General features: G+C 42.7%; 1 protein-coding gene across 5 annotated transcripts in view; it reads left to right on the forward strand.

Annotated features, from left to right (window-relative positions):
- SEMA6A (sema domain, transmembrane domain (TM), and cytoplasmic domain, (semaphorin) 6A) overlaps positions 1–12,312 on the forward strand; it is a 61,244-nt gene that overhangs the window by 32,273 nt on the left and 16,659 nt on the right. For 2 of the 5 annotated variants that reach the window (XM_010562346.1, XM_010562347.1), the window contains one exon: positions 5,644–5,808. The exons of 2 other annotated variants lie outside the window; for them this stretch is intronic. In XM_010562346.1, the coding sequence (XP_010560648.1) occupies positions 5,644–5,808 (165 nt within the window). The remainder of the gene's footprint in view (positions 1–5,643; positions 5,809–12,312) is intronic. One more of the 5 variants, XM_010562348.1, reaches the window with a different exon arrangement.

The following is a 12,312-nucleotide window of genomic DNA, read 5'->3' on the forward strand; positions in this document are numbered from 1 at the left end:
CTTTCATTTGAAAATTGCTATATTTCCAATGCAGGGAGCAGTAATTAAAGAACAGTAATAATAAAATCCGTACTGCTGAATGTAAAGATAAAGAAAATGGCCTTGGGCATAGTGCTGAAGTGCCAGAAATGTTCTAGGGTTCCTGCTTCTAAGTTCATTCATAGACTGCACAGTTATAGCTATGGGCCTGTGGTTCTGGATCATGTCAGCCATCATATTAGCAGGGACTTTAGCAAAAGCTGTTATTTTAATCTGACCAAGAAAGCAGAAGAGTGATTCAAGTAAGCAGCAGAGTGAAAAAAGCTGCAGTCCCAGGGAGTACAGGTAATAAAAGGGAGTCCATTTTACTGTCCAGGCATGTCAAGCCCGAAGACAGACTCCATGAATTAACCCACTCTTAAAGTAGGACCCTACGGCCAGATGCAATGGAGAAATGCTGACCCAACATTAACATTTGTTCCCATTCATGCCCTGTCTTTCACAGATGATTTCATTGACCCTCCCCAGGTACATCCTGATAACATGGTCTCTTCCTTTTATGGGTTTAGTTAAAATACCCATTCTGATATTATTGCAGGCAGTCTTTCTTTTCACCTATCATGGCAAAATATGAAAGGAAATGTGCTAGTCACCTCTGTTGATCTTCCATGTGAGGAGTGTAAAAAATTCCAGCATGAGGTAGTAAACCAGTCTCAGTAAACATGCACATGTTTGTGAACTGTAGTGACTGCTCTGAGTCTTTTTTTTTTTTAGAAAATGAAAATTTTATAAATGGTGCGTTTTAATGTTATTGAGTACAGTTAAATGCATAAGTAAATGGTATTTCATAATAGATTAAACCTCAGAACACTTGGATATACCAGAATACCAACTAAGTGAATGCTCAGGGTGCTTTTGGATCCAGTGGGCTAAATATATCCAAAGGCATCTGAAGCTCCAGTTGCAGAAGAAGTCTTTAAGGCCTGATTCCCTTGATTTACTCCACTGTAAATCAGCTCGCTTCAACAGTCTTACTGCCGATCCGTAGCAGTGTGAATGAAACGAAAACCAAGCCCTTAATCTTTGTATTCTTGGCATCAGCCTCCTCCTGAATTTGGCAGGTGGGCTCCCTTTTCTGGGGCAGTGTCATGTGATCGGCTGCAAACAAGTAAAGTGCAAAGTCCACACAGGTGACTGTTCAAGTGCATCCCTTTTGACACCCAAGGAGAAGATAGCAGGCTGAAGGTCTGGCTGCAGAAGGTCAGAGAGAAGTGATGCAAGAGCCACATATTTAAATAAGGAGATTAGGCTGGATTCCTCTGCAAAATTGTAAGCAGCTTCAATTACCTTTGGAAACATCAATTCTTAGTGAATTGGGCCCTTATTTTACCCCCTAGCCATAGTCCTTTCTCCCTCCGTTGTATTGATTTAGCCTTTCCCTTTAATTGTCTAATTAGGTTGCCATAGCTGTTAATAGGATAGTGTGCAGACATCTTAACCTCTGAGATCCTAATGACTTGTGCTTATTAGAGCAACTATCAAATACGTATTGAATCCCTGTCTTTGTTTTAAACCTGAAAAAACCTGCTTATATTTTACAAGTGCACTTCAGAATGAGCTACATTCAGAATTGCAGCCCTTCTGAATCATTATCCATGCCTGTAGACACTAAGTGCTTTTACTCTCCTTCTGTTACTTGATTACAGCACTCCAAATGAAAAGTTTTTGCAAATAATGGAAGCATCTAAAACAGATTTTTTAAAAGTGTGTCTATTTTGATTTTTACGTTTGCTTTAAACAAAGAAGATTCAAAAGCACTGTGTCTGCAGTTTTTCAGATGGTTTGTTTTAAAACAAAGGCAGAATCGTTTTTTTAGATATTTAGGTATTAACCGATATTAACATAGAGGTACTGACCACATCTCAGATATGCTAAAGCCTCTTTAAATTGCAGCAAAGTCTATTTCCACAGTCAGAGTCGTAAAAATGGTGTAATGGAAAAAAAGGCCTACTACGTGTTGCAAACTATACACCACATTGTAAAGGTTTAATAATGTCTTTGTGTGAGAGGGCCAGGACTGGGTTGCCTGCCACTTCAGTCTTTTCTCTGTTTATGAGAGAAACTTAACTAGCTCATACATTTGTGGTGCCACTCTGCTCAGAGGTGAAATTCACTCAGCAGGACTGGCTATTTGGGCACTTACAGGACACAGTGATACTGCTTACGGGAGCAGCCACTGCCCAGTACTAAGTGTTTGCAGAATGCAGCTCTAACACAAGTGAGACAGGCTATTAAGTTCTAATCTGCTCCTGCCCTGCTCCCTCAAAATCAAGTGGAAGAAAGTTTATCTCGATTAGGTGTGGAAGGTTGTTTCTCAGCGTGTACTAGACTAACACATTAGTAACAGAGCAAATAGACTGATTTCTCACGTTTGTGTGAAACCCTTCTCTACCTAACAACCATATGGTACACATTAATATCTTCACAAAGCCTTAGCTTTCCATTACGAAGAAGTTCTCTATGTATTTGCAGCATATGGTTCAGGAAATCTTTTTTTTTTTTTTCCCTTCAGAAAATGTGTCCCTTGGGCATATATTTCCTCTAGATTACTGTATTAAGAAGTGTTTTTCTTTAACCATACTTGTGGCTTTTCCTTAGAATTCCCCCTTTAAGCACACCTAAAGTGCAAGTGTCTGGACAGAGATATGGGCATATAAATGCATATGAAACACAGGCATAAAATATGATTGCTACTTGGCAAGATTTTCTTCTCTTTTACCTCCTTATCAAGCTATGACTAATTGCTTTCTTATGTTGAGTGCAGCACTATTTGTAGGCTGACCAAATATTGTACAGATTATTGTGGTTTCTGAATGGAGTATTAACTTGGAGACTGCAACCCCATGAATGCTGGCACTGTGGTTTAGTCCTTAGGGAAAAGAAGACATAGAAATCTCATAATTTCATTTTCTGGCCTGTTCTCTGTCCCATTATTTCTCATATTTCTTGGGGATGGGCACAGGAGTTGACGAGCCTAAAATGGTGTAGGGGTGCATGCTTTCAGGCTCCAGCACATTCTTACTTCAAAAGGGCATGTGTTTTCAGTTGCTGGACCTCTCTACCTGTCCTTTTGGAAACAAGCATCCTCCTGGAGGACTGCTGTGTAACAGGCAGTACGTTTGGATGAGAGTCCATCATCCATCTAACTGTGTGTTACCAATGCTCCCAGCCATGCTGTGGCTTATGGAAACCTTTTAGAAGTGGATAATGTTTGGCTTCTCTTTTCTATCTGAGCGACAGCGACATTAAAAGCTCTGATTTCAACAAAATGCAGCCTCTAATTTGATGTATTAAAGAAAGATGGCTGGGAGAAACCACACTTCCTATCATGAAAGGTAAAAAATAATCCAGTGCCATTGTCAGTATAAGCCTTCAGCCTGAGGTCCAGAGCTAAATTGTGTTAATGATTAGCTGTAGGTAGCTGAAGGTTGGCTTTGTGGTGAGAACACTATGAATTTGACCAATTTTCCCTGCTAAGCATGCCAGTTATAGGAGTTAGTTGTGTCAATGTCCTATGCAAAACCCAGTCCGAAGTGCTGCCATATATAATCCTGTGCAGTAAATTGAAAGGGCTCCTCGAAAATATATGGAGGGGCCCAGACATTTTCTTCCTCTAAGACCATTAATATTCAGCAGGACTTCTTTAAATCATAGCAGCATCTTAATAGAAGTTGCAGCTTTTTTTGCTGACTTCATCAGTAGTTCAGCCCCATGAAGCTGGCGAAAGGGCTGGATAAAACAAAGCGCATGGGTGCATCGAAAAGCTTAGGAGCATTGGTGGCCAGCATTTATTGCTGATTGCTGGAGTGGAATTGGGGAGCTAGGTTAATCAGCTCTCTGTGTACTTCTGAGAGCTGGGGTTGGATGGCTTTAGAAGCCATTTAAACCAGCCTTTTTGAGATGCAGCTTCCAAAAGTTTTATGCTTATCCAGTGAATGTTTAAAATAAACTACAGAAGCACAGTCTCTGCCTGCCCAGCTCTGTGCCCTCTCCGTGAGGCTTTAAATTTGGTCTCCTGGTGTTGCTCTATCTCTGCCCCAGCGAGTCTCAAATTACTTTTCTGAGCAGTGAAACAACATCAAGGGAAGGAGTGGGGAGAGGGTCCCTGCTAGGGTAGTCTGTAGCCTGGTGATTGGACTCCTCTCCAAGCGAGACTCACATTTAGGGAAGGAAAATTAATTTGCTGGGCTGTTAAAAGGAGGCAGGAGAAAGGAGGGTTGCTGTCAGCCTGTCTGGCATTATCTGAAAAGAAAGCGTTATTTGCCGTTCTGTCTGTGAATAATCTGATTCTGTTAGTTTGTGTTTGAGCATGTTTCAAAAACCCCTCTTTTGATTGGCTGTTTCAGGAAAATAGCTAAGGGGAAATATAGTTACTCCACATCAAATTAACGAGGCCCAGGGCTCCTTGAGTCCTGCTGAAAATAATTCATTTTGGTGCATGTGCCAAAAGGGAACTTTCAGAGATGTATGCGGTTTTGCAGTCAAAATGTTGTGCTGTGGATGGAGTTTTGGTGCTCTCTCCCCAGCAGCCATGGAGCAGCCTGAGCCACTGGGAAGTCCAGGTTGGAGCCATCATTCAGAGACAGTAGACTCCAAGCAGTCCAAGCATTTTGGGTGCTGACGTAGTTCTCAGGATCTAGCTGCAAAGGACGTATGAGTCTACAAACGTGTCCTCCCCAGCCAAACCACTGTTAAAACTGTGCGGTGTTTCCAGCAGGGCATGTCCTGTGAACATGCTGTTTGTTGGGGTGTATTTGATAGGCGAAGAGCTCATCAGCCTTATTCAGGAGAAGAGTAAGAGTGTCTAGAGTAGTTGTAATGGAAAAAAGGCATGCGAGACCTTTGTCCAGCAGCACCTGGAGTCACGGGTTCTTGGGCAGATCCACATAGTAAGGTGCTGTCTTCAGTGTCTCTCTGAGCAGAAATGATGTTTGGTTTCATCCTTACCTCAGAGCCATTTTGGACATCAGCTCAGACAGGACCGATGCAAGGGTGCAAGCGGGTAAGAGCGGCTGACAGGTCCTGCGCATTTCCCATCCGGAGGGCGATGCCACAGTGCGAGCACACTGGTGCTGGGCAAGTCTTCATTCCCTTGGGGGCATGGGGCAGAGAGCCACGGACGTCACCGTTTTGTAGCTCTTCTGGCATTCCCCTTCAGTTTTGCCCATATTAGAAGTTGTTCCATTTTAAATTGGTTTTAAAATTGCTTTTTAACTAAACCAATACCAGACACCATGGGCCGACACTTCAGTGTCAGCCAGGCATGTGTACCGAATCCAGCCGAAGGATGCTTGACTCAGATGAAGTGTGCTCACCTTCTTCCACACACATTTAACTCTGTTGAGTAAAAGGACACAACTGCCAGTTCAGCGGCCGCCGGAGGCGTGCACGCACCTCTTAACACCCTGATCTGGAAGGTTCAAATCCCCTTTTTCCTTGGGCCCATGCTTTGAAGACTTTCGAAACATTGCTCTGCTCAGCATAATACGAGACATTCACCTGTCACGGAAGCAAAACAGTGCGTGCATTCCTGAGTGTGGGGACGTAGCATGGTAAGAGACTAATGAGACTTGTCTTCCCTACCTGTATTTATAATGTAAACAGGACACTCCAGTTCCCTAGTCCCAAGCACCACCACTTCCGACTCTCGCGCTCGACAGGGTTATGATGCTAGGGGACGCATGCTGGATTGGAAGGATCCGCTTGGTTCATCTGAAAATACAGATCCATATGTGGCAGTTTCATCCCATAATCATCAAGACAAGAAGGGTAAGGCCTTGGAAATGACGTCCTGTGGTGGCGGGGGGGGGAGGACTAAAGTGTAACTGCTTCCAGCTGGCTCAGAGTAACATGTAATGAAACTCCTGTGCTATAATTAAAAGCTTATCGTAAAGCCTGAAACTAAACAGCCAATCTCAGACTCAGTCCTAGATAATTCACTGCCTGAGGAAACCACACAAAACAAACAGAAGTGTATGCCTTTGCAGAGTGTGTTGTGCATGTGTACGGGAAGGAGGCAAACAGTGGGGATTTAGCTCTCTTTAAACTTGATCTACCCTGTTGATCTGGCAGAGGAAGATCCGTGGCTTCCCATTGTTCTTAAGGGTGCACTTTTATATGCCTTTTTTTCTGAATTCCCAGGGCAGGACAGCAAATCTCAGCTAATTTCACATTATTTCTGTCTCTCGACAACAGACAGAGATACTGAAGCTCTGCTCTAGTTTAACCATTGAAGTAAAACTGACATTAGTCCTAGCCACTGGGCCGAAGTCCCACTGTCTTCAGTGAGACCTGAGCATCAAATACCTTCGAGAGTGGGGGCTGTGGAGGTCATTAGCATATTTTAAAAGATGGGGAGGTGACTGCTGGTGGAGAAAGATTCTGTGTTGCATTTTTAAAGCACCAAAAGGTTGGGATTTAGGTGTCACTTCACAGTGTTCAGCCCTGTACTGAAGCACACTTGGGTCTAATACAAGTGACAGCCCTGTCCTTTGCCCTCCAGTCCCCCCTTGCTATACATACAGAGAATTAGGCAGAGAATTGCCTAAATTTGCCACTTGAACATACTTAGAGAAGAAGAAGCTTTTCTCCTATGTAAGGATGGTGGTGCCCCCTCATTCCATCTTGGCCCTCCATCGTTCTCCCAGCTCCTTTTAATCTGTGTCTCAAAGAGGTTAAAATGGTTCCTTTGTAAATAGGGGACTTAGGTTCAAATAGCTCCACTGCCTGGAGAGATCTGAGTCCTTGTTATTCTTCTCCAGGGTGTTCTTAGATTGCTTCTTTCAATCTCTTCTCTGTTGAAGATGTTTCACTCTGTATGGACTAATTAAGTACTCAGTGGGCCAGAAGGAGGATGGGTATGAGCAAAACTCACTTGCTGAGTGGTTAGGGCACTCACCACGGGCAAGAACACACATGAGCTTCAGTCCTTTCTGCTATGAATACTTGATATAAAACACTTAAAATATTAATTGAAATGAGGATTCCAGTTTCTATTGTTCATGCATTTTACATGAAAAACTCATTAGACAAAAGCATCAGCTGTTCCTGGAGAAGCTACTGGCATGCCAGACCTGCTGCTTTGCGTTTTCTGCCCAAACTAGTTGGTTACTTAAATCATATTCCTTCCCCTCCATCTGACCCAGTGAATCTTGAATTCCCTGGATTGGCTGTGGAGACTTTCAGCAGAGGGTGATGAGCTCGTTAACATTGCAGAGCAGTCTTCAGCAGAGCTGCACGAACAGCTGGCGATGGTCTGGACCCAGACTGTGAACTCAGTGCCTGTTATTCACAACAGCCCCAAGTACGTGGTTCCTCCCACAGTCCTGGGATATCCTGGATTTCTCACTGAACTCCCCAGGATTGACCTCAAAGAGCCTTCACGGTTCCTAGCCATGAGGGCAGTGGGTGTCACCTGGCTGGCCCAGCAGAGTTGAAGCCTGAAGCACTTTTCAAGCTGAGGAGACCAGTCAAATTAGGCAGGAGATGCAGTAAAATTTCCTGAGATGCCATGGCAAACATTAATCTTGTAGCCTTGGCTTTTAGGCTTGATGGCAGGAAATGGAATATGAAGATTTGGATTCCCTCAGGCAGAGATTGTCTCCCACCTCCCAGCAATTAGCTTTTCCTATAAAAAAGGGAAAAACTGCCATTTGCTCTTCCTTCAACTGGGTCTTAGAAGTGGCCCGTGTTTAAACAATTTTTTTCAGAGCAAAAAGGTGAATTTCTAGAACCTGATCACACTTACATGTGAGTTAAGCACAGGGCTCCTCTGCACCCTGCAGACCTGCAGGCTGCTGAGCCTCGGCAGAGGAAAAGTTTCAGGCAGCTGCAATACTCAAAACTCAAAACCGTAACTTAGGGTGCAAGGGACTGAGGGTGCTGAAGACAAAAGCTCAGATTCCTAATTCCTACTTAAGCTCAGTTTGAGATATTGTCGTCATTTTTTTAATTTGTCAGCCCTTGGTCTTCAGCTGTAGAAGGGCAATTCAGAAAAAGTGATTTCTGGGTATCATGTACGTAGAGGAGAGAAGGCAGGTAAACCTGCATGCCCTTCTAAAGATGGCATGTGATTTACCTAGCACTCCTCTTTCAGCAATAAATCAGTGATAATGCTGACAGCCAAAAAATAAGGCTTTTTTCTTTTTCTGTCTGGTCTGTTAGTGACACCTGGTATTCAAAATGCTTGAGGTGAGAGGACACTTCTTAGAAACTCCAGTATTCCCTCTTCTGAAAATAAGTGATGTCGTTCTCTCCTCCACCCTGAGAGGAGGGGATGTCATTAAGCAGATTTGATGTGGAAGGAAGAAAGGAAGGAAGGGAGGGAGGAAGGAAGGAAGGAAAGAAAGAAGGATGGAGGGGATCCTTGAACCCAGCTTTTCTGCTGGCATCAGTCAGGGGGGTGGTGACAGAAACCGCCAGTAGTGGAAGATATGGCCCTTTATGTACCCAGAGGAATGCAGCGACATGTATGCATTTTAATGGCACTATTTGTTATGTGTGGGTCCCTACTTTGCAAATCCTTTGCAAAGCGATGCTTAATAGATGGAAAGCTAGCTCTTAAAAGCATCTTGTATGCCAGTAGCAGCTTTCAGAAGAGCATGCAGTGAAAATATTAATAAATGTATAGCTGTTGGATTCTAATCATTTTCGCTTCAATTCACTGACTGATGAGGTGGCTTACATTCAATAGTTCCCCACCCAGGGACTGATGGTTACCAAAGAGCCTTAGTAGCACTTGATGGGATCATTCAAATATCATGCATTCATTGGTGCCTAAGTATGAATATTGACAAAGCTGGAAGCAGTCTACATGCAATCAAAACAATGGCGGCAGAGGTGACCGCATGGTTGTTACCATTACCATCTACTTGTGTGTTGTTACTCCTTGCCTTGCCCAGTCAGAGCCGGTTGGCTCCAAAATTACTATTGATTTGTTGTTTTAAAAGGGCAAAGGAAAGAGTTCTTGCACAAAATTAAATCAGAAAATGTTACGCTTGCTATCCTTTTATCAAGATTTTGTTTTCACTTTTGCTGTGATTTCTTTTATTTTCACACATTCACAAAGAAAAAATATTCTCTTTTTTTTTTAACATTTTCTCTTTGTTTTGCAAGGTGCTTTGCGTTGTCATTGGTTGTGTCTAATCCTTTGGACAGTGTTTTCTTTCTTTTCCTGTGCTCACAAATGGCTTCTTACTGATTGTACTAATTGTACAGAATCCACTTGCTGCTTTCTTTTCTGTAACACGGGTGCTTTGATGATGTCACATCTATCCATATGCTTCACTTTTAATTCAGTGCAGGCATCTTGGGGAATATCTGTGGGGGCGTGAAGAGGGGGTTCTTTGAAAGGGTTGACTCATGGGAATGTGACATTTGTGTGCCACAGCTTTAGTAGCTAAATATACTCTGGGATTGTTGTTTCTGAGCTACATCACATTTCTTGCCAAGATGAAAATGTGTAGTGCAACCCATAGAGTGGGAACTATGCGTTGCCATTCCACTGGCATTTTCATTTTGGCCATTAAGGAATCTGCCCTTCCTGTTGCAGAACAAAAAAAAAATTAAAAAAAAAATCAGCTCTGATTGGGCAAACTGCACCCCTCTTTCCTCTTCTCCTCCGTCTCCTCCCCAGAAAAAAAAAAAAATGAAAAAGAAAAAAAACATGTTCTGGAGTATGTTTACGTTTTGTTTCCTTTCTTGCTGTGTTTTAGTGTTAATTTAATTGTGTGTTTCTCACCTTCGTTGAAACAGTTCTCCTAACCTCACCATCTAACCTTCCCCCTGCTGCCATTGTACTTGGTCTCCCCCGCTCCTCCGCAGTCGTGATGCTCCTCCTGGGGAGCACTCCAAGGCTTTACCCTCTACACCCCAGTAGTGCCGTAGCGCTGTGTCTCTCTGTAGTCGTCCTACTAACGAAGGGGGGACTAGGCACGTACTGCTCATAGAGAGGCCTACGTGAAGAAAACAAAGTGATTTTCTTCAGGAGTAGCTGGCCTTGCCCCTCATTACCCTGCTGCCCTTCTCTGCTGCCTCCTGTCCTTCCTGCCTCCGTTCAGAAATGCTTCATGCTTTTCAAGTCCTGGGTTCGTTAGCACAAATGTAGCCAACTGCTCAGTTTTCTCACTCGCTCCCTAAATGCCTGGAGCCTGCTTTTAATCACAGTTTTGATAAATCAGTTGCAAATTCAGCTTACAATTTCGTGGTTCTGCTACAGCTTCTGCTCCACAGCATTCAGGTGGATGTGGCCAAGCTGGGCGCTGAATGACGAAAGTGTAGCGTTGCTGTTAGCAGGCTTAATGTTTGTATTCTTACTTGTCTCAGCACTCGTTAAGTGAAGATTATGAGGTGGTATCTCCTTCCCTTAACAAGCCTTTTGTCAATATCCATGTAACTATGGTAGAAAAAGCTGATTAGAAGCGGACACAGTTTACAGAGTTAAGAGTTGCTGATGTCTTTGGATATCAAGAATGCTCCTGTCGATGCAGTATCTGGTACCACCTATTATTTTATAGACTGTAAAATCTATATTATTAATAACTGCAGCCCTTCCTCTGGTACAGAATTAGACATCATTAGCAATAGTCAACTCCTGTATTTGGAGAGGGCTGTGCTACTGGGGAGCTCAAGGGCTGTTCATTTCAAAACCTGACTCCAGAAGATATTTCATATTGTACACAAGTGGCAGTGTTACTAAATTTTACTGTGATTATCGCTACTTGAAAGATTTGCCAAGTGCTGACAATGCTTGTCTCCGGAGAGTCTGCAAATGTTCAGGCAGATTTCTGCTGCAGTGAGACAGTTTTATATGAAACTTCAGGTACAGTTATGATAAAGAATGTAAAGTGCTGATTTAACAAGATACTTTACAAATAGACATGAAACAAGAGAAAAAAAATATCTGTGGCAAAGCAAAGCTTCAGACTCCTTTTTGCATTAATTAAACAACTGGTGTTCATCATGGGAGGGCTGAGTTTTGCACCAGGAAGCACATTTGCAGAGTATGTTTTTACACAAAAATATTGTTGTATGCTAATATGTCTAAGGATTTAAAAGATTCAAAGCATTTTGTATCAGAGGAAGCAAGGAGAAGTTTTTATTATCTTGCTGGCATTTTGTCATAATTCAGAAGAGGATTTAAAGTGGCACAAAATTTGTCAAAACTTATCTTTTGAGTTGGTGTTTGCAGGTCTGAGGGGGAGGGCTTGGATTTTCAAGCTGAAGCAAATACTTTGTATTTGATCTGTGTCATCATCCTGGCACTGTTAGAAGAAACTGACTGACCCTAAAAAAACCTGTTAGGCTAATGGGAGAAGGAGTTGCACCATAGTCAGTTCTGCCTGGATGGGGCTCAGGAAGAGCTATAAACTTAAAGCATGTGTGCCTGGGAGGAAGCTATGCAAACATTGCTATTCTTTCCCATGTCTCAAACCATTATATGCACAGACATAAAGCAGATTGCAGGTACTTTGCAGTTCACTAACAGTTTCAAGTGCTGAGGAAACAATGAAGATCGAATCAGACCAGATCTTTCACTTACTATACTTTTAAGTCTTTTGCCCACAGTCTAGTAAAATAGTGCTGTGAGAAAGGGAGTAGGGAATTTGCCCTGATTCTGTCTATGATTCTGTAGCATTTGGCTGAGATTTGAAGTGAGAGGTGTTATTCAGAGCTGTAGTGCTTCACAAACAGATTTCACCTACATGAGACACAATGACATGGGACTTAAGTCCATTTAAACTTTTACAGAGCCACATCTAGATTAAAACCTACTTACTTTTCCCATTAGGATTTAATTAGAGGCTGGTGGGATGAGCCTGTGCTACACAAAGCCCTATAGATTTTCTTCCTAAAATGTTCTTAGGTAAATTAGCATCAGCTTACTGTAAACATCCCTGTTTCTAGAAGGGGGGGCCTTATTTACATTTGTCGCATGTACTAGCTGCTTGTGTGAAATACTAAAAAAATCCTTTTTTAAAAACCAACAAACAAAGAAACAACCCTATATTTGTCTAGAATGGCTCTAATGAGCAACTTGTCCAGGATCTGAATGTCTCAGAGACTAATCATGGCATGCCTGCTGTGGAGCGCCATTTTAGCTCCATATCAGATAAATACCAAAAAGCCATTGTTAGCAATTAAATGAGACCAAATTTCTCAGCAGAGTTTTTAATGGCCAGATACCTGTGTCACCAGACCAGGCTAATAACTAGCAAACATGCCAGAAGATTGATGATCTCACCACGCTGGAGTCACTGGTATGCTGTGATACAC

The sequence above is a fragment of the Haliaeetus leucocephalus genome, unplaced genomic scaffold (assembly GCF_000737465.1).
Source record: "Haliaeetus leucocephalus isolate CR32 unplaced genomic scaffold, Haliaeetus_leucocephalus-4.0 Scaffold158, whole genome shotgun sequence".
NCBI classification, from domain to species: domain Eukaryota; kingdom Metazoa; phylum Chordata; class Aves; order Accipitriformes; family Accipitridae; genus Haliaeetus; species Haliaeetus leucocephalus.